Consider the following 23,149-nt stretch of genomic DNA (forward strand, 5'->3'; position numbering starts at 1 on the left):
CACGGGGTCCTGCACTGCACCACAGCTTCTGCTATGCTTTTCCTGTAGGTACCATTTTATAGAGCATCGGCCATATGCCTAGCAAGATGCTAAATGCTATATGCATGACTTCATTTTATCCCCATTAAAAACAAACAACCCCCCCACCCCCAATTCTAAAAACTGAGGTAAGTGCTCATACCATCCCAGTTGCCAGATGAGGAGCTGGCAGCCCGAAGAGGTGAAAATTAGCATGACAAACTTAGTAAGTGACAGATCTGGGATTTGAATCCCTGTTTCCATTTTACTGCCTAGAATAAGGAATTTACCTTTTGGAAAAGAAGCAATGAAAAACTGAAGCAGGAGAGGGACTGATTTTTAAAAAATAATTAATTTTATAAATTCAAAACATCTAAAACTTCCAAAAAAATTTGCAAGTAGGAAGAACATTTTCCTCTGAACCAATGGAGAATAAACTGACAGGATATCCCATCGCTCCCAGATAGTGCAGTGTGTCTGCAGTACAAATGGGGACATTCTCCCATTTCTTCACAATTCAACCAGAGAAAACAGAAAATTAGCATTAGCGTCTTACTCCCAAACCATCTGCAGAGCACATTCAAACTGTGCAAATTATCCCGACAATATCTTTTATAAGAAAAACCTCCAATCCAGAATCAGGTTTTGGGTTAAGTTGTCATGTCTCTTTAGCTTCCTTTAATCTAGAATGGCTTTTGCCTTAGCATAGTGTAGGGTGGAGAACAATCAAAGCTCTGGAGGTGACTGGTTCTCCAAGGTTGAGTGGAGAAGCAGATGGAGGGAGGGCCCTGGAGGTCGTTGCTATCAGTCCATGCAAGCCAGGGAAGGTGGAGGCCTCTGGAGATTCTTCCCCATGGCCTGGAGCAGAACAGGAACAAACCTGGGCATGGGTCAAGGTTCCCGCTACGCTTTCCTCTCAGCTCTGCTTAACTTGGTAAGAAGTTAAATCTTTGACAAAGACCATCCATGTGGTTGACTGAGACACACAGGCAGAAAGAACTGCTTCAGGAAAATGAATTCATCCACTGTTTATTGATTTTAGTCTTCTAATTCCTATTGAAATAAAATGAACTCCAGTCTTCTGAAATCTGATTCTTCTCTCTCTAAAAGAGGCAATGAGAAAGTAGCTTTTCACTTCAACAGAGAGACTTTGACTTGAGTTTAACTCAAGAGAACTGCTCAAATTGTACCCTTTTCCCCCTCACTACAGAGATCAGGCCAGATAAGGTCATACGTGCTAGTAAAACATTTATTTTGAAAATTCATTTTCAAAAGTGAATTAAGAGCCAATTATCTTTTTTAAGCTTTAAAAGTAAGATACAATTTCATACATGCAGAATTTTGAAATACAGAGTAATACTGTAAAATAATAGCTAAAAGCAGAGCTATGAATGTTACTCTTTATTCCAGTAGGTATGATTTACTCAGTACTTGCTGATGTGCTTTGATTTGGTGCTACTGAGCATCTCCTGTCTGCAAGGCACTCGGGGCCACGAGTCCCAGCCTCTAGCATCAGACTTCTAGACGATCTCCCCACATGGATGTCAATATGGCTGGTGTGCACCCCGTACCCATGTCCTGTGTATCTCAGGCTAATAGCACTCCTTGTCTGGAGCTTAGCTGCTCCCTCTGAGAAGTCATTTGCTCCAATGCAGAAGCCATGCCAAAGGACAATAACTCATTCAACGCTCATGCTGGGCTGGCAGCACATCAGAGCTGAGTCTTTCATCAGGGGCTTTAGGTTTCAGGAACAACATCTCATTGTCATTAAGGAATGATAATGCCATAAGGGATTTCCTCTAGGAGAAAACGGAATGTTTCCGATCGATCATCAACTGTCGCTGTAGTCTGTAGGCTTTACTGGTTCCTAAGGTCTAAGGATTGAGTCCATCTAGGGAAGGCAGCAATATTTTCCACTCTAGGCCTCAATGTGTCCAGAGAAGGTAAATTCACCTAACTTAACTAGCACAATATTATCTTTCTAAAATTAACTTTAAAAATAAAAACTTTAAAAATTTCTTTAAAAATAAAGTTACTGCAAAAACGGAGAAGTGATTTATGGTAATGCTCTCAGTAATTTAAAATGCCATTTCAAAAATTATTTATTAGAAAATTTTCATCAGAAAAGAAGGAAAGAATCATCAAGTAGCTAAAAGAGCTCTATCCTCAATGGCTAGCACAGTACTTGGCTCACTGCTGGAGTAAGCCAAGTCTTCAACAGAGTTTTATCGCCAGAATCATAAAAGCTGGTGTGCTCTCATGCAATGCGCACAACCAAAGGGTATGTGGCACACCTCCTGGGTGAGGGGCACAATTACCACAGAGATCTTACCTAACAAACACAAACATTGTAACTTAATCATTTGTACCCTCATCATAATTGAAGTTAAAAAAAAAAAGAGGAATCATAGAAAGAATATGTTGGTGCAAACAAGCCTGATTCAGGACAGCCCAGTGCCTCCCCATCCTGGCTCTGGAGAAGAGCAGCCTGCAGCGAGCTCACACCGAGCAGGCTAAGGCTTAGCACCCAGCTTGTTGGCTGTGCTGTAGTAGGAGGCATAATTGGGATCCTTCAACAACTCTTTATCTGACTAGTTGACCAGAGTAATGTCTGGTGAACTTTGTTCTCTGTCTAATGCAAGCAGACCAGCAATGCCACTGATGATCTTAGCCAAGACCTGTGCAAAGTTAGTTTGGGCTGATCTTCATTTTCTGCCCTAAGGGAGACCCAGGTCCATGGCCAATATCCAATGCCCATCACTTCCTGCTTCTGAAACATGAGTGTATCCTCATCATGACCTCGTACACTTCACATATCTAACCATATCCTTCACATTCATTGATCTCTTTCACATTTTCTACATATATTTCATAATTTACCCTAGGAGAGCCTATTCAATAATGTAACTCAGTTAAAATCAATTAAGTTTAGATTTTCTTTTATCTACAAGGATCCTGCCTACCAAAATAAAGCATATGGTGCCACTGGGTATTCTGTGCAAACACGAGACCTTGTTTAGATCACTGTGTTCCCTGAGTCTTAAAAAATGTTTAAACTTATGGAATAAATCATCAAGTGTGTTTACTTCAGCTTGTAACATGGGGAGCTGGGAGCTTACAGTTTTTAAGCTAAGAGGTTCTCAATTTTTCCTTTACTCATATCAAACATCACAATAATTTATGTCAAGTATAGTACACCTACTGCCTCCATGTACTGGTGGGAGGTACTTGTTTTCCTGCATCAGGATTTATATTTTAGACAGATCATCCTTGAGCCAGTCAGTGACCATTTCTGCCATTTCCTGGTAAGAATGGAGGATAAAGGCATGAGGTATTTGTTTCTCACAGAGTCGAATATCTCCTTCTGGAAAATCCTTCTTGATGTCTTCATAGAACTCTTTTGGACACCATCTATCTACAGTTCCATAGTAAAATGTAAGCTGAAAGACAAGATAAAAACATTTTTTTATTAAATCATAGCTGCGTACATTAATGCGATCATGTGGCACCATACACTGGTTTTATAGACCGTTTGACACATTTTCATCACACTGGTTAACATAGCCTTCCTGGCATTTTCTTAGTTATTGTGTTAAGACATTTACATTCTACATTTACTAAGTTTCACATATACCCTTGTAAGATGCACTGCAGGTGTAATCCCACCAATCACCCTCCCTCTTCGCACATTCCCCCTGCCTCCCCTTCCTCTCCCCCTTCCCCCTATTCTTAGGTTATAACTGGGTTATAGCTTTCATGTGAAAGCCATAAATTAGTTTCATAGTAGGGCTGAGTACATTGGATACTTTTTCTTCCATTCTTGAGATACTTTACTAAGAAGAATATGTTAAACATGCTCCATCCATGTAAACATGAAAGAGGTAAAGTCTCCATCTTTCTTTAAGGCTGCATAATATTCCATAGTGTACATATACCACAATTTATGAATCCATTCGTGGATCGATGGGCACTTGGGCTTTTTCCATGACTTAGCAATTATGAATTGGGCTGCAATAAACATTCTGGTACAAATATCTTTGTTATGATGTGATTTTTGGTCTTCTGGGTATATGCCTAGTAGAGGAATTATAGGCTTGAATGGCAGGTCTATTTTTAGATCTCTAAGTGTTCTCCAAACATCTTTCCAAAAGGAATGTATTAATTTGCATTCCCACCAGCAGTGTAGAAGTGTTCCCTTTTCTCCACATCCACACCAACATCTAACTGGAGTTAGATGATATCTCAAAGTCAGGACAAAAACATTTTTGAGGGTGCTTGCCCTGTGTGCTAGTCCCAAGGCTTTCTCCAGAGCATGACTCTCTCAAGACAGTGAGCTTTCACAGTTCATAGGTCTGTATTAAGAGGAACTGATGGAACAAAAACCATGCAGAAAGTCTCTCATGTTAGCTCACCCATGATTCACTCAAAGGACTCACTAGCAAAACTGTGTATACTGAGGGTGGGATGGACACTGGAGAGAAGGCAAGTGAGGAGGAGGACGAGAGTGGAGAGAGGGTCATTGGATGACTAGTGACCATTTAATAAGCTTAGTATTTCCTCCAAATAGACACATGGTAAACACATGGGACATATTTGTTGAATGGATACAAAGGTGGATCGGAGAGAGTCAGCCCAGATGAGGGGCAGTTGGAGGTTGGTAAGATGTGATCAGTATCCTAAGACAGTTTATGACATTTCTATGAAATGGCTCCATTTCGTATGTTGATTTGGTGGGGACGTGTTGTAAGTAGGTGACAGTAAGCAGACCGAATGGAGACTGGATATCTGCCTCTACCTTATGTGTGTGTGTGTGTGTGTGTGTGTATGTATGTGTATATATATATATATTCCAGCTTTAGGTGCTATGCCTCACTGAGATACCACTATGTTCTAGTTCTCCTGTGTTTCTAAAGAAAAGGAAAACAAAGTGACATCTGATGTTCACAAGGATGCATAGTGGTAACTTCTGCATAAAATAAGAACTAAATTTTAAGGACCCCATGACCTCAGTTATCACTGAAAGAGTTGTGCCCAGCATTAGCCCTTAACTGGACAGTTACAATTGCTTGCACCTTCCATAAAACACCAAATTTGTTCCCTCACTCAAACACTTAATCGCTTATTCATTAATATGTTCAACAAATACTTATTGAGCACCTACTCTGTATTAGGAACCTGGAGAACAGAGATCAAAAGACACAGTCCTGAGGGAGGGGAGATAGGAAAGCCCACGTATAGGCAATTCGAGAACTCAGATGAAGGGCAGCTGGAGGGAAGCCGTGGGCAGGAAAGATCTGCCAGACAGTGGATGCCCGAATTGAGTTTTCAAGGTGGGGGAGCATGCTGTGGAAAGACCCAGCAAAGTCCAAAGCATGCTAGGGCATGGCCTGCTTGGAGAATTGGCATGAAAGATGGCTGGAATAATGGTGGGAGATAAGACTAGAGAGGCAGAGAGCGGCCAGCTCATGGTCAGTCATCGTCTGTGAAGGAGGTTGAACTTTATGCTGAAGTCCACAGGAGCTAACAGAAAACTTCACATGATGCAGTGACAGGATTATGTCCCTAGGTTATGAAAATTACTCTGGCCACGTTGGGAAGAGACTGGAAGGGATCGAGTGGTAGGGTTAGGAGGTATGGAATGACTTGCTCGCTGGATTATGCTACTCATTAAATCCATGATCTGAATATGGGACAGGTAAGATTGCTCTTTATAAAAACACTGCCCTAAAGTCATAATAACATGACTTAACTAATATCCAAAGAGATGGATTAGTTTTCTTTAAAAAACAAAAAACCCTTAAGGAGGGAAACATTTAATGTAATATTCCAGAGAGTAAATTATTAACTAAATCTTGAGTGGCACACTTACTCTGAATCACTTCAGAGATCTTTCTGGTTGTTACCTGGGGTTCCAGTTTTGAATGCTGTAGAGGATCTCAACTTATAGATTTATCACTTAATTTATTCTTCCCATTTTCCTACTTTTGTTTGCTGTAGTGATTTCTGGGGACTCCAAAGCTCCTAAAACTAAAACTCATTTTGTCATGGCTCTTAGGAAAGTAAGAACCTCTTTCTGGAGAATGGGAGAGCCCCGGAGTTGCCTGCTTCTTCTTCCTGGTCGCAGCCCTTTTTATAGCTCTAAAATCTCACAACCTTACCACCAGTGGGTGAATATGCTGGCCAGCTGTAGAAAAATACAACCACCCTGCTATCGCTTTCCCTTGAAATGCTGTTGAGAGTACAAACTCTATTTGTGAGCATTAAATATCTAGCAATAGGGCTAATAACTTCAAGTTCTCTCTAAACCACTCCTCAGGCTTACCACAGGAATTTTTAAATTATATTTAGTACACGGGGCATGGAAGAGTCACTGTACATAATCGTTCAATACTTCCTCACGGCGTGAAATGCTGTGAAGGAGTCTGGAAAGTCAGACCTGGGTCTGTGCCCATCAAGTCTGTTCTTCTGCTCCAGTGCCTGCTCTTGCCTGGAGACACCTGGACACTGAGAAAGCCACTCTGAGACCCTCATAGCAGCACAACTATCACGTGAAGTCTTGTGAAGACCACAATACAGCGGGTCAGCTAGAAGGAAAGCAAGGTAGGAAAGACGTCCTCTAATAAAGTCTGCCTGACAAGAAGAACATTGTTACATGTACCTGCTGCTGCTTTCTGCTGACATTTCAAAGACGATTTCTATTAAGAACTTGCCATTTCCTTTTCAGTAAGGCAATTACAACTTGCAGTGTTTTCAAGAGAAGCCCAGCTTGATGAGCCGTTGGCAGTGGGCAAAGGCCATCCCCATACACAAAGGTGACAGCAGTTATGTGAGCAGGAGCGATCAACACGGAGCCCTACAACCCTACACCCATTTCTGGGTATCACAAGACAAATCACATCTGAGTAATTATGGGGCACACACCGTCCAAGGCATGTACTAGGAATCTCAACAAACGGTGTTGTCAGAGTTCAAGACAGTGCAGCAGTAAGAATTCCAGATTTCCTATACGTTCATTATGATCTTATTTCTTGATTCTCCATGACCAATCACCATTTAGAGTGGGTTTCATTTGGTTAAATAGCTAATTGATGTTAAAGCCAGGTTTTTAAAATTTTGTCTTATTTTAAAAGTTCTTATTCAGGCTATATTCACTGAAGGGCTCTCTATGAAAATCCTGGCTTAAGAATAAAACATGTGATTATCTAACGCCTTTGCATATGCTGGCTTGAGATACTTCCTGTTCTCTCTCTGTTATAAACCAAAGGCAATACATCTGACCAGCAGACTCTGCACCTGTAACCCTAAACAGGAAAATGAAAAAGTGTGGGGTGTGTGGCGGCAGGACAGGTGAAGGAAAAAGAAAGAGAAACAACTGGACCCCAACACGTAGTGGTTAAGAGGACATATTATCATCATACTGGCAAGCAAAACGGAATCCCAGCAGATGAGAATGAACGGATGGAAACTGAGAGTAATGTGCCAGGCTCTGTGGAAAGCGCTTTCCATATATCATCTCATTGTGCCTTATGACAACACTCCAAGCAAAGGATTTTAATCCCCATTTAACAGACAGAGAAACAAAACAAAATAAAACACTGAGGATTAACAAGATTAACTTGCTTAAATTTGAGCAATTAGTGAGTTGAAAAGCCAGGTTATAAATCCAGAGACAACATTTCTAACCAGTACCCTTTCCTACTATAGTTCATAATGAACAGACACATGTTATAGAAACATAAAACCTGAAGGCTGGGAGATCTTAAACTGGATAGGAAAATGAACAGAATGTGATAGGTGCAAACCCAACTACCTTTATTTAAGGCAGTGGTTCTCAACCTTCCTAATGCTGCGGCCCTTTAATACAGTTCCTGTGAGTTGTAACTCACAGGCTGAGAACCGTTGATTTAAAGCTTTCTCAAAGTCTGGGTTGTTCTTCTGAGGTGCTGTGTGTCAGGGGGTGATGACGTCTGTGAAAATACTGGAACTGTGAATTCTCAGGCTATTGGAAGAATATATACATTTGAAGGTTTAGAAGAAAATAGACACTTTCCTGTAGTTTATTTCTTTTTTGCACTTGTATTTATACTAATGAGAGTTGATAAAAAGTAAACATTAAGATGAAAATTTTTATTTCTAAATTGTGGTCAGCTTATGTAATCCATTTTTTCCCATTAAGCACATAATTTAACTTCCTCAGTTTTAGATTTTGATTCCCAGGATCGCACATTTTCCTTTTCACCTGTGTTTTGTGCAGGAAAGTGGAATTATGCTTACTATATCATCTCTGTACTCAGAGATGTGTTTTCCTTTAACTCTTCAGTGAGCCTCTAAGGCAGTGGTTCTCAACCTTCCTAATGCCAGGGCCCTTTAATACAGTTCCTGTGGGTCACGACCCACAGGTTGAGAACCGAGGCTCTAAGGAGATGTGTCCCTCCTAAAATGTCCCTACAAGTTGCTGCTGCTTGTCCTTACACAGAGTCCATATTTGTCTTTTCCCATGTGTTTTTTTCATGCACACGCGTGTGTGTGTTTTGGTCTGTAAATAGGTACTTTTTGACAGTAAATTCTTAAAGCTGACAGATTCAAAGGAGTTCTACGGCAGAGAACAGGAGGCCTATAAAAACTGGCCTTCCAGCACCCCAGGTGGACAGAGGTACGGGCAAAGCACTCGGGAAGACCAAAGCAGGAAAACCTCAACCCTGCCCCAAGAAAGTCAATCAAGCTTTATTTTAGTATGAATTTTGAGTTGTTGCTTTTAGGCATTACTAATGGAGGATTTATTGTAGAACAAAGAAATATTAGAAACCATCTTTTGTGATTTAGCTAATAACAAAAATCACTTTCAATAGCATATCAACATCTCAAAATATTAATAATGAAAAAAGCCACACACAAAATTCTCTGGGTGACTGACTTCTTGCTATTCAATAGGCCAGTAGGGCCATAGGAGTAGAGGGTCTCATAAAATGAAAGTTCTGTGTAGTTTAAGAATTATATATACACTTTTCCTTTGTTAACCTCACGGGTACCCTGAATTTTAGAAGCTCCAGAGATCCTAATTCACCATGCAGTCAAGTTGGGTACAAACTAGATCTCAATTCTTAAGTCCTTGGGCTGTTTCATGATATAGTGTATAGGGCAGAGGGGTAAAGTGGCATTTCTGGGGGTATCATGCTCAGAGTGAAAGGGCTTCTCATAATGTCTTTATATATTATAGGAGGGCAAAGTAATTTTATTTATATTATGGTAGAGTAACTTGTGAGCCACTCAAGCTCCCCTGTAGCCCGGGGAGCATGGTGCACAGCCAGGGCAGTGTGAAGACCTGGGCCCTGAGCCACACTCATCAGGTCTGGAACTTGGTTCTACTATTTATTAGCATTATGAACTTGGATCAGTTTTACTTTGTCTCCCTGTGCCTGTTTACTCACCTGTTAAGTGGAGACAGAAATAGCTACCTGGTGGACTTGTGGTGAGGATTAAACTTTTTTTTTTTTGCAGTTTTTGGCGAGGGCCGGGTTTGAACCCACCATGTCTGGTATATGGGGCCAGTGCCTTACTCCTTTGAGCCACAGGCACTGCCCTGTGGTGAGGATTAGAAAACAAAGCACATCAAGTACTTTGCACATAGTAGGGGCTCTAAAAGGGCAGCTGTGACACAGACGAGGACAAAGGGAGCTCTCAGACACAATGGAGGACTGGGGGCATCTGTCTAGATTCTTCCCTGTGGTGACAGCTATTTATAGGTTAGAGGAAAAAGAAGCCACATAACCTTAAATTAACCTTTGAGAAAATATCTGTTCTTCTGAAAAGTTGCTTTGGGAATAAGTTGGGCTGAGAACATATATAAGTATCAAACATTTTCTTACACCGAAAGTAAATGTGTTTTATTTTGTACATTACTTGTTATGTAATATATGTATGAGTGTTGTATTATATGAGTGTTGTATTCCCCAGTAATGACCATGGAGAAAGACAGACGGGATGGAAGACGGGTCATAACAGTGAAGCACATCTCCTGTCCTCAAGCTGGCACCAGCAGTCAGCTCACAGAGTAGATTCTCTAAATCCACTTTTTTAATAAAACCTGCTTTTCCTCCTAACTGAGACCTGGGGCCTTCCTCTCTTTTTTTTTTTTTTTTAAGGTGATGGATATGCTTTATTACTGTGACTTGATCATTACACACTATATACATGTATTGAAATATCAATATCTATTCCATAAATATGTACGTTATATTGCAAACAAAAATAAAAGAAGAAATATGAAATTATACAAAAAAAATGAACCGTAAAATCTCTTCCCAACCTGTCACCGTTGAACACATGTATCTCAGAGGATAAAATTACAGTCCTTGGCATACCCAAAATACATGAATTACACTGATTTATGTCTTCCTCTCGTGAGGAAGTGAGTATGAGGCGCCGAGAGCCGACTCAGCCTCTGGCATTTCTGGTTCTCTCTGGTTGTGTGCCTCAGGAAGGTGCAGATGTGCTGGGATCGTCTTGCTTCACCCAGTGAGAGAAAGGCCAAGCCCAGCTCATCAGAATTTTCTGCACTGGGTCCTGGGCCTAAGCCCTGGTAAAAATTAAGTACTGCTGTGTTTTCCCTCATCATGGCTCTTATGGGAAGTGGTGGCTGTGGTGTAAAACGGGATTGGGGCATGCCAGGATCTCCTGGCCACATACTTAATATCACTAACACCTTTCATTAACAAAATATCTGGGAAGGGAGATGTGTAGGGAGGGAGAGTTAGGCTAACAGTCTTTTAAAACTACTCAAAAGTACATCCAAGCTACAACTAACTTTATAATAGCAACAATGAACATCTATTGAATGCTCAGAACATGCCAGACACTCTTATAAGGTCTGAATTACAAAGTATGAATTACAGCATTATGTATTTGGAACAACTGTATGAGAACAGATGCTAATATTAAACCATTTTATTGGTAAACAGAGGAGGAACAGTACAATCTGGTAACATAAGCAAGAGCACATAACTAAGCGAAGGGTGGAACTGGGGTTTAAGGCTAGGCTGAGACTCTGGGAACTCTGCCCTCCACCTCACTCACCTCCTCTCCAGCATCACGCTCCACTGGAGAACCCAGGGTATGTTAACGCATTGCCCCAAATGAAGCTCTCAAGATCAAAATGATTGAGATAAAAACAAACCTATCTGTTTCCAGGGTGATTATGATATTCTGGACAGGCTTCAAATTAAATAGGCAGAACTAACACAATCCGTTTCAGACGGAGGCTTGGCGGAAAGGCAGTCCTGGTGAGCTGGACCAGGGAGCACTTCCTATGCTCCACCAAGCAGGACGTGTGCATGTCAGAAGGATTTGCATGCCCAAATCTGCAAACAACTGTACGAGGTTTGTTCCAAGGCAACATGCACCTCTGGGCTAAGGCTAAGACGGAACAATAGAGGGTACCGGCAGAGGGGTTCCTGTCCCCAAGCGCACTTTGCCCCTTTCCCAAGCCACACTGCAGCCTGTCTTGGCCTTGTGAGGCTAAGGGCAGCCCACTTTGCAGGAAGCTCTTCCACTGCTCCCTGCCTTTATCTGAAAGCGGCAACCCATGTGTTCTCTCTGGAACAATTTTAGACTCCTATTCACTGATAGTGATGCTCCGATTCAGTCTGGCAGTAGCACACACCAGCTGTTTCCATAAGTCTTGGCCAAAGATGGTCATGGCAGTTTAGAATTTCCCTCCTAAGTGAGTTTGAAATGAAAACTTCAAGTTTTTAAACCAAACACTAATTCACTTTTCAATGAATGAGACATACATCCCCTCATGGCTCGGAACGATGACAGAACAAGGGAACGTTGACCTCTTATTTGCCTCCAACACACCAGGTGCCTCATAAAGCAGAGCAGACCCTCGAGGCCTCTAGGCAAATTGGGATTGGGATGGGGATAATGTACTGTTGATTGTCTTCCCTCGGTTTATTCCATCGTGGTTTTCATTCCCACCCTCTCCCCTCTGTTCCCATCTTATTCCCTGGCTCCTTGTCCTCCCAACCCTTACGCTGTGTTCCCCAAGGCTCAACTGCTAGATGTCTTCTCTCTCACGTTACATACTTCCTTAGGCTGCCATTGTCCATCCTCATAGCTTTAACTCCAGCCTTCTCACTTTCCATTCAAATTCAGCCCAGAGAAGGCTTCAGACTCACATGCCCAGAAGCTGTCAGACACGTGTCCTCTCTGATGTCCTACAGGTGTCTCAAACACAAGTGCCAAAATGAATGACTTGCTCAACCACCTCCCCTAACTTGCTGCTGCTCCTCCTCCCATATTCTCTACTTTTTCACCAAATCCAGATACTGTGAAATAATCTTCGATTCCTCCGTCTCCATTCCCTCATGCCCTGTTAGTACCAAGTGCCTTTGATTCTGCCACTTAAATCTTCCCATCTCCAATCCACTGCCTTAGTTCTTATAAAAGCCTTGTAAACAGTCTCCCCAACTCAAATTTCATCCTTTTCCAATATTCCACCACACATTTTCCCCAAGCTAATTCCTCTTGTGAGTTTCACCACATTCTTAGGGCCAACTGATGGGAATGGGAACCTCTGTTCAAGCTGGCATATGTTCTGATCGGTCAGTGGCTATGGCACACAGTTGTCAAATGTTTTGATCATCACCCTGATTACGCTTCCTTTGCTTAAACACTTCAGTGGCTCCCCAACAACCTAAAATCATCTCTTTAGTGCAGCATATCATGGTTTCTTATTCTTGGCCAGTGTCTGTGCCACAGTGGCACGCTGCCCAACTTTTTCTAGTTTCTCTAATGCAGGGCTGCTTTAGTCCCTCCTGGTCTACAGGTCCAGGCAGGTCCATGGGTAAGGAGGACCTCAAGTTATGTAAACTTGGGGAAAAACAATCACATCTTTATTTATGTTAACTTCTAAGTATAAGAATTTCCTTCAATTATAAATGCAGGCAACGAATCATAGATTTGGTAATGCCTATATTTGTCATCTATTAAAATTATGGGTATTTTCAAATCACAGAAAATTTTCTGCAGATAATGAAAAAATATTTATACTCATCGCTGCAAAATTATAATAGCAATTCTGACTGAGATTATATCTCATTATTCAATGTATAAAGATGCACATATTACTATAACACAAATTTGTTTTTAAAATATTTTGATAACTCTATTTCAATATAATTGGTTTCTTTTATAATCTTACATATTTACTTTATATGCTTAATATTCTGACTAGGGGTCTAAATGCTGTATGAGAGCTAAAAAGATCCATGGCACAAAAAATGGCAGGATCTATATTGTATAAGTCCATCTCTTTGCCTCTCTGTTTATCTATCTAGCGTATATTCATTGAGCATTTACCAGGGATCGTGACTTGTGCTAGGTCCAAAAGGATGTCAAGATGAGAACAACACAGTTCCTTACCTCCAGGAGGGGTAAGGAGAAGTCAGACCGTTTAAATACTGTGTGGTAGTTGCAGCGTTACACCTTTACACAGGGAGCCAAGGAGGCCAGCAGAGGAACATATGACCAAAACCAGGGGCTGAGGAAGGCCTCTTAGAGATGGCACTCAACCCAAGTTTTAAAGGACAAGTAGGATTTAGTCAGGTGAGGAAATAACATAATCTGTGATGTCATAAACCATGGCATATTCTTTTGGAACAATAGTGAGTCTGATGTATTTGCTCCCAGAATAAGAAATAACTTAATCCTGAACTGAAGCACCACAAAACCCCACAACTGTCTCATACTATGTATGAAATCTCTCAATCTTGGAAGGAAGACAATCGGTCCAGTAGATTTTTCAAGTTAAAAAAAAACATAGAGCCTGGGCAGGTGCAGTGGCTCATACCTGTAACCCCAGCACTTTGGGAGGCTAAGGTGGGAGGATTTCTTGAGGCTAGGAGTTTGAAAGCCTGGGCAACATTCTGAGGCGCTGTCTCTAAGTCTATGTGAAATAAAGATCTAGCTGGGTGTGGTGGTTATGATCAGGCCATTGTACTACAGTCTTCACAACAGAGTGAGATCCTGTCTCTTAAAAGAAAAAAAAAAGCCTATTTTCCCCAAGAATATAAAAAGCCCTCTTCATGTGGGCAATGGAAATCTTGCAGTAGAAACTTTGAATTGGGAACCAAAGTCTACTGATTACAGTATGACAGTTTTCGAGGGTAAGAGAAAGAAGCAGAAAGCCATCTTTATGACACAATAAAAAAGGTATTTTCAGGGCAGCGCCTGTGGCTCAAAGGAGTAGGGCACCGGCCCCATATACTGGAGGTGGCGGGTTCAAACCCGGCCCTGCCAAAAACCCCAAGTATTTTCAGACTAACTTTTCTGTGGCATCCTAGCTGGATAACACAAAGATACATTTTTCATAACTGTTTTAAGTTGAGTAACTGAGATATATGGAATGATTTGTTTTTTTTTTAGTGGAATGATTTTTGCAAGAAAATGTGCAGCTCAAAAACTTTTCACATGGGATAGCCTTAGATAGGTCTGAAGTTCTGAATGCCACTGGGTGGAAATGGCAAAGAGTATCTTTGATCAGAATAACTAAAATTGGGATACTTCCAATCTTAGGAAATTGGGTGTTTGGAAGGCAAGAGGCAATTCCCACCTGTCTTCCTAGAACTATGTGCACCTTTAGATTTCCTTATTTTCTCAAGCAAACTGAGACATACTATGCTGTTTCAACTTTTACCAATATTAAATTACAGCATATTTCCTCTTTTTCATTACAGAAACAAAAAGTTGCAATAAACTTCCTGTCGCTCTGTACCTAGTTTCACTTAGGAATTAGAATTGTGTTATGCTAGTGGAGAGTTCAAATTCAGCTGGTAGAACAGGTAATCAACTGCAAGGAAGCTTTAAACGAAACAATACCTTGTTGCCCCATATCCTACAGGTACATTTAATGACATCTTAAAAACAAAACTATTCCCTGGAGTTGGAAACGGTTACTCCTATGACTGTGTGTTAATATTAACCCTGAAATGCCTGCCATCTACCATTATGCCCCCATGTTTCTCCCATAAAAGTCTCAGTAAACTTACAGCCCTGACACACAGGCTTCTATCTGGGAATGATTACACTTGCATATGGATTTAACTTAGGACAGGAATAAGTTAGCACCTTTCTTTGACCTTTTGCTGAGCACAACATACAAGCAGAATCCAGGAATGATGAGTGTTTTACAGCCGCTGGCTCCCACAAGTGGTAAGACGGGCTCTGACACACGATGGGTCGGTCATTCAGCAAGTGTGAATTTTGGAAGGGAGCATCTGCCAGTCTTATTATTAACTGAGAGTTGAGCTGTTTTTTATGAACTTCCAATCTGGAAACTTAAGTGCATTTTTGAAATGGATTCACTGATTTTTTAACTGAAAAATAAAATACCATTTTTCTTTTCACATCCCTCCATGACTAGATGCAGCTGAAAGCCCTGGAGAGAGGGTTCTTCCGTCTAAGGCCCCAACACTCCCCATTCAGCTAGTGAGGGCTTCCTTCTGGTTTCAGAATTTCAAACTCTAGCCAAGTGCTCTTTTAGAAATATTGGCATTTCCAAAAGTCCTCTCTGAGTGAATATTTTCAATATTCTGAAAATATTTTGTAAGAACATAATGCCTTTCTTGCTTTATGATCATTGTATTCAGGAGGTTATGAAAACACGATGGAACACTGTAGCCAAGTTTAAGTCCAATGTATCAAAGTTTATTAAGGGTTTCTAAGCCCAGTAGGGCAACTAAGGTTTTACTGGCAGGTTTTAGGTTCCTGGGTCCTGTCAGAGTTTGCTACTCAGCAGGGGTCATTTCACTGTCCCCTGCAGATACCACAGTTGAGCACCAACTGTAAAGATCAAGATTAGTACTGTCCATCAGAAGTATAAAGGAAGACACATATGTAATTTAAAAAATTTTTAGTAACTATGTTTCAAAATATAAAGGAATGGATAAAATTACTTTCAATATATTTTATCTAACCCAAAACTGCTTTAGGCATTGCTTTGGGCTACTGAGCATTACCTGAGTCAGGAAGTCTCAAAGTTGCAAATTACGCTCATCAAAACAGGATGGAGGCGGGGCAAGTCCAACCAATTAGAACTAAGTTGGTAGAGGAACGCCCACCCACCCATGAATATTCCTCCTCTTGGTTAGTCTGTTGCCAAATAGAAATAGAACAGGAAGCAGGGGGCTGGTTCTCTGCAAGGAGAATAGCCTCTGGTCTGTCTGTGGAGCAGATTTCTATAGTTTCTGCACAAATCTCAGTTTGACCTACATTGTCAGCTTGCTCTCTAATTCTTTCTTGCCTGAAGCCAAGGACCCCCCATTGGGAGTCACTTCTGTGCATCACCACTGTATCTAAAATATTATCATTTCAATATGTAATAAATATAAAAATTAATTAAATATTTTACTCTTTTAGGAAGTATTAAGGTTTTGAAATCCAATGTGTATTTTACAAAAATTACAGCCCTTCTCAATTCAGACTGGCCACGAATAACCACATGTGGCTAATGGCTGTAGTATTAAAACACTGCAGCTCCTTCCTACTCAGGATGGACAGACAGACAAATGATTCCACGGGAGTACTGCAGCTACCCAAATTCTAGGGTGCTTAGGCATATTCTAAACTGTAGTTCCCTAACAGTTTCAGAGATTGGTGATTCTAGTATTTGCAAGGTAACTTACAAATGATGAGAATTTCAGAAAACAGGTCTTGGTACTAGCACAGGACATTCCTACTCTTGATGTGTTGTAGAATAAGAAAGACAAGCTCACAACTCATTAGGCCATATATGATGTTAGTTCTTTCCGACTGGTCTATTTATGTTTCAATATAACTCATTTATTCTATAAATAGCAAGTCTTCTCAGTACAAGACCAAGAGAGGCTAAAATGCACTGACAAAAATAGGAAAGTCTTGATTCTAAAAGTAAATTCAACAAAACCAGGTGGTAACATATATTTAAGTAACTATGCAATCAGCTTTACTATTCTCTACACAACTTTCAAGGATATCATATATTTAAGTAACTCCGCAATCAGCTTTACTATTCTCTATTCCCACAACTTGCAAGGATAACAATTTTAACTAGTAAAATTGCCTCATAACCTATAAATCAGACGTCCTCAAACTGCGGTCCACGGGCCACATGAAGCAGTATGAATTGTATTTGTTCCCGTTTTGCTTTTTACTTCAAAATAAGATATGTGCAGTGTGCATAGGAATTTGTTCATAGTTTTTTTTTTTTTAAACTATAGTCCAGCCCTCCAACGGTCTGAGGGACAGTGAATTGGCCCCCTGTTTAAAAAGTTTGAGGACGCCTGCTATAAACCTTTGAGGTCTGCATTCTAGCCAATTCTAGTCCTTCATCCTTAGTAAATATATCTGTCCATCTACTTGTTACTTATCTCCTTGCAACACCAAAGTGGTTACCTTAGGCAAATGTTCCTGTATGGTTTCATTGTCTCTCTTCACCACCTCCATCATTTCTTGGCCTCCCAGGTAGGCAGCATTAGCTATATTTAAAAAATAAAAAGTCAAACACTTAGAATACATAGAATAAAAAACAAATGACAAATTTACTTTAGTAAACTCAATCCTCCTTTCTTTTCTCCTGGCAAGTGTTAACCTGATTTGTAACACTGGTGAGGCCAACAGAGGGATGTCAATCACGTAACATGCATAGTCTCTGGAACAAAGAGCACGTCTTATAAGAGAACCTCTCAGCCTCGCTTAGCTTCTCAACAGTAAAGTTTAACAGTTCCCCAGCCTAACGTCAGACACCACAGCAAATGATGTGTTGTAACTGGACCTGACTTGTATGTGTTGTTATGATTTAAAGATCAGAAGCACAAATTATTACAGACAAATCGTGCATGCCAAGGAAATGTACACAGTTACTAACATGAAATCATATGGGCTTTTTTTTTTTTTAAAGGTGACAACTAAAAATAATGTTTATTTTTAAAAATAGGTTTAAAGCATCTCTAAGAATTTTCAATAAGGATTAGTCCTGTTATACTGGTTGCACAACGGGCAAACTCATGCTCACATTTAAGATACTTGGAAAAGCAGAAGAAAGCCAGAGATAACATAAATTTATGTGGCTTTCTTACACTGCCTTGGATTCCATTTAGGTTGATATTATTATTGGCTTTCTTTTTTGATAGCATTAACCTTGTGTATGCCATTCCCTTCATTTTGAATCTGCCACTTTAAGTATGATTCTTGAAATCATATAAATGGACTTCCTTAAAAGTGCAGTTTGAAAGTCTCTCTTAACTAAAGGAACAAAAAGATATTCATGCATATTGAGATCAAAGATATTTGGTCAGACTCCAGTCATCTTGTTTGTTATACTTTGCTATTTCCGACTCTTTTTAGTATGAATGATGAGTTTTCCTCCCCACCCTGGCTTTAAAATTTTCTCTTTATTAATAGTGTCGAAGTATAAATTCCATTTTTATTTATCTAGTGGTTAAGCTTTACCTAAACATTGGAAAACTTAGAGATTTTCCCCTTTGCTATCTGGGATTATTCATCCAGACAAGGCAGGCCCTTGGCATACCTGTATTTTCCCTCCCTCGTCTCCCCGCCCGGCCATACTCTCCCCATGCCTTCCTCCCATCCTGCTTCTACCCCCATGGTTTAAATTATCAAGAATTTTAGTTCCAGATTATTTTACATGTTGCCTCTACTTTCTTTATTTAATGTTTTATCAAGGTAACAATGACGGAGTTTATATATCAAACTTCACAAAAATGCTTACAGCAAAAAGCCATAGTTTCTTGTTCCATTGTTTCCTGCCGCTAGGCCCATTCCCCAGAGGAATCTTCTCTTAACTTTTTTAGCTGTGTGTCCCCTAGTTATCTCCATACTGCTAAATCAGGATCATCTTGTTATATTTCAGTAACTTACTCATCATTTTTGCTGAGCTGCTACGATAGAGTGATAGATGGGGATTTAGCTCACTTTATGGCTCTCACATTCCTTCTTACCATCTTCTCGGTATGTTTAATTCTTATTTTTAATTCCTCTATTACTACTTAAATAATACACTTACACTTTTATTTCTAGATGTTGTTTACTACTGAGCCAACTCATGTACGAGACCGCATTCCCATTCTTACAATAGGCCCCTCCTCCAATACTTGTTTTTGTTACAGCCACTACCTTTTCTCCCCAACTCTCCTCCCAGAAGATGGCCTTCTGAGTCAGTCTTTCACAGTCCTTCTTTCCAGGATCCTTAAGACCCTCTGTTCTAACCTGAGTCCCGTCATCTTTGTATATCCTCTACTTAGCTATTCCTGATTCTTTTTAGTATGAATGATGAGTTGCCAACTTAGAATTTCTCTTAGCTGCCTTTTTGGGTTGTTTCATTGTTTTCTAAGTCTCAGTTAATTAACTCAATCATTTATTTATTCGGTCAAAGACAACAATACTGTATGCCAGACAGTGGCACTGGAGGTAGAGCAATGAACAAGAAAGAAAAAGTTCTGCCATCATGGAGCTTATAATTTAGTGTTGGCAGTAGTGAATACAAATACATGATAGACAGGGAGAAAAGTAAAGTAAGTTCAGGAGACAGAATGCACAGTGACAGTGGTGGCTTATGTTATGTAAAGTCCACTGAAAAAGCCTCTCTGACAAAAGGACCTGTGAACAGAGATTGAATGGGATGAGGAAGTGGGCCATGCAGGCTCTAGAAACTCCCTGTGTCTGAGGACAGTAAGCACAGCATGGGGCTGCCCAGGATGACGTGGGTGGGGAAGGGGAGAAGGACGGGGTTGGAGCTCAGTGAAGTGCCATGGTCCTGTTCTCCTTCTTGTCTGTGATTGCCCACGCACTTTTGCAGGAGCATATCTTTAGGTAACTTCTTAAGGGAAAGCATACTAGAGCAGAAGTTTCTGGAGCTTCTGCCTCTCTGAAAAAGTCTATTCTTCACCTTTACACTTGACTGATACTTGGCTAATTAGAGACTTTCAAGTTGAAAATAATTTTTCCCAGAACCTAGAGGACACTGCTCTACTGTCTTTAAATAACTTGCTACTTCTGATGAAAAGCTTATACGTAGTACTACTTTGATTTTCATTCGTTTGAAGGTGTTTGCAGAATTGTGTGTGCACAATTCTGAAGCTTTTAGAACCTTCTGTATTTTGCTTATGCACATTTTATGACAAAGTGCCTTGATGTAGATCTTTTTCAGTTGTTCAACTTTTTAGTTTTTAACCTCAATTTTATTTTCTACCCCTTATAATAAAGTTTTAATTTTGACAATCACACACACACACACACACACATATGCATATATATTTTTTTTGGAGACAGAATCTCACTCTGTTGCCTAGGTTAGAGTGCCATGGCGTCAGCCTAGCTCACAGCAACCTCCACTCCTGGGTTCAAATCCTGCCTTAGCCTTCCCAGTAGCTGGGACTACAGGTGTCCGCCATAATGCCTGGCTAGTTTTTCTATTTTTAGTAGAGACAGGGTGTCACTCTTGCTCAGGCTTGTCTCAAATTCCTGAACTCAAGAGATCCTCCTGGCTCAGCCTCTCAGAGTGCTAGGATTATAGGCGTGAGCTACTGTGTCCGGCTGACAATCAGATTTTTAATTTATGTGGGATCAGCTTGGGTCTTTGATTATATCTTCTTTAGAGCATTCTGTTCTTGTTTTTATCAAGGTATTTTCCCAATCTTATAGGATAACATGTAGCTTTTAAGTTTTCTTCTGCTCCTCTGATTATCCATTTAATCTAAGGTCATTTATTCATTTCTTTACTTTGCTCAGTTCATTCATGTTGGGGGCTTTCCTTGAATGTCTGGTGATCCTCAGTTATTCATTTGTAACACAAATACAGTAATCAGCTTTATGACTGACAGGCTTCATTTTAACATTACTACAATGTTACATCAAATGTGGTACCACTATACCAGAATACTACGTATATAAAGGTCTTACCTCTATGCTCTTACAGGCTCTTAACAATTTTTAAAGAACATTTTTTTTTTTTTTAATTTGGAGGTCAGATTATGCGTGGCTGCTGAGTGTGCTATGTGAAATAGCAAGGGTGAGGAAGACTGATAGTGGTTAATCCTTGTTTTTAGAAGTATGTCTCAATTTCACCTTTCCTTGCTCATACTTGGAATTTTGAGTCTCAAGTTCTTAGGGGATTCTTATGCTCATTCTTTGGCTATATGAGTATGCCCATCATCTAAGCCAGGCTTGTATAACTAAATTTTATATCTGTGTTGTCCAACACAGTAGGCATTAGGCCCTTGTCACTATCAATCGCTTGAAATGTGGCTGGTATGAATTAATTATAATTAATTTAAATTTAAATAGCTTCATGGGACTAGTGCTCACTGTATCAGACAACGGGCTGAGCTCTAGTTCTCTGTATCTTGTTTCATCAGCTTCCCCTACCCCAGATCACTGTCATCCATGAATTCACTAAAATCTCTTACCAGCTAAGGTCCTCCCTCATTCCTTCATGAACTTCAAAAAAACTTCCTTTAATAAAATTTTCGTTGGATACTAGAATGAAATGAAGCTAAGTATTAGTGATTAATCGGCCCCTTCCAAGTGAAGTGCTTTTTTGGATTATTTTATTAAACTATTTAATTTCACAGCTACAACTAGAAATATTTATATTATTTTAATTATGGATTTGACCAGTTTCTTTGTTCATAATAGGACACCTATTATGTTTTAGGTACCACATGATCAAAAGAGAAAATCCTCACCCTCACAGTATATACAGTCCATAATTGACTACTGCCCTACATTGACCAACTCCTTAAGTCAAGCTAATGTTCACAGATTGGACATGTACCACATGTACTTGATGTAAGTTCCTTATGTGGACCACCTTCATATGTTGACCAGTTTGTTACAGCCCCTGGGGTGGTCAATTTACAGAGATTACATTACATTTTATATCAAGCAAACAATAACAAGCTACCTTCTCAGTTCAAACACCTTAAATATAGTCATTATATAATCTTAAAAAGATTTTTATTATTCTTGTCTGTGATATTAGCATGAATACATATAGGAGTAAATAATCTACATTTTCTTGGCCTAATCTCCTAAATCTGGACAAGACATTTAATTAAAGCTATACATTAAAAATCTGGAAATTAAGGCTCTAAGCAGTAGTTCCAAAGTCAGAGCTACCTTTGTTTCACTGTAATATATATCGCAAGGTATTTATAATAAACAAATAAAGCAACAGAAACTAGGCTAATAAATTATGGTCTATCTACTCAATTAATTCATGCATAACCTATTAAAAATTATGCTGCAAAAGAATATACATTTTGAATACATATTTAAGAATACAAGTAACTGGAAAAAAGCAAACTACAAAATAGTCCAGTATGATCCCATTGTTATAATAATAGACATTTGTGTGGTACAGATTTATGTAAAAAGATGAATAAAATGGTAACAGAGATAATCTCTGTTGATGAAATCCCAGGTGATCTGCCTGTCCTCCCCTTTCTTTTTTTCCATTCTAGTAGGTGACAGAGTTTCTCTTTTTGTTTATTGTTTTCTCTTTCCTAGGATTATTTATTGCCTTTATTTCTTTTCTTTTTTTGGGGGGATAGACAATGAAAATTGCCTATTTCCTTCAAAAATTTGTTAGATTCTCCCTATTTCTACCAGTATTTTATTCCCAAATGTCCAAACACATCCAATAATTCAGTCATTCCATCCCTCCTCCTGTGGACACTTCCCACTTTTTTTTATTTAGTTTGGCCTGGTCACTTTCCAGGCCTGCTCCATAGCTGTCATCCTTGGACTTCACTTTGCCACTCCTCTGGACTGGATTCCCTGTTTTTTTTTGGATTCTATCCATGACTTTCTTTTTGTTCGTTTATTCTCTTACTTTACTGAAGTACATTTTTCAGCAACTATTTAAAAGGTACATGGGATTAATTTTATAAATGTTTACATACCTATTTTTTTCTGTTTACACATTGGTTTATAATTGCTTGTGTACAGAAGTTAAAAATGGCATACTCTCCAAATTTATTCCAGTGTCCATTGGAACGATTCTGATTCCAGTTTCTTGGCATGTGACTACTTCCTTCTGTCTTACTTCTATCCTCATCAAGCTCTTAGTATCTTC

At 39.8% G+C, this 23,149-nt stretch overlaps 1 protein-coding gene across 2 annotated transcripts in view; it reads right to left on the reverse strand.

The window, feature by feature from the left end:
• Positions 1-321: 321 nt before the first annotated feature.
• Positions 322-23,149, reverse strand: part of LDAH (lipid droplet associated hydrolase) — a 141,429-nt gene continuing 118,601 nt past the window's right edge. Inside the window, exons 6-8 of one of the 2 annotated variants that reach the window (XR_008379646.1) lie at positions 17,449-17,531; positions 1,443-3,458; positions 322-1,121 (exon numbers count right to left, since the gene is read on the reverse strand). Coding sequence is in view for 1 of the 2 variants with exons in the window: in XM_053589131.1 (XP_053445106.1) it covers positions 3,267-3,458; positions 17,449-17,531 (275 nt within the window). In the remaining variant the exon portion in view is untranslated. Of the gene's footprint in view, positions 1,122-1,164; positions 3,459-17,448; positions 17,532-23,149 lie in introns of those variants that run through there. The other variant, XM_053589131.1, reaches the window with a different exon arrangement.

The sequence above is a fragment of the Nycticebus coucang genome, chromosome 4 (genome assembly GCF_027406575.1).
Source record: "Nycticebus coucang isolate mNycCou1 chromosome 4, mNycCou1.pri, whole genome shotgun sequence".
Lineage (NCBI taxonomy): Eukaryota > Metazoa > Chordata > Mammalia > Primates > Lorisidae > Nycticebus > Nycticebus coucang.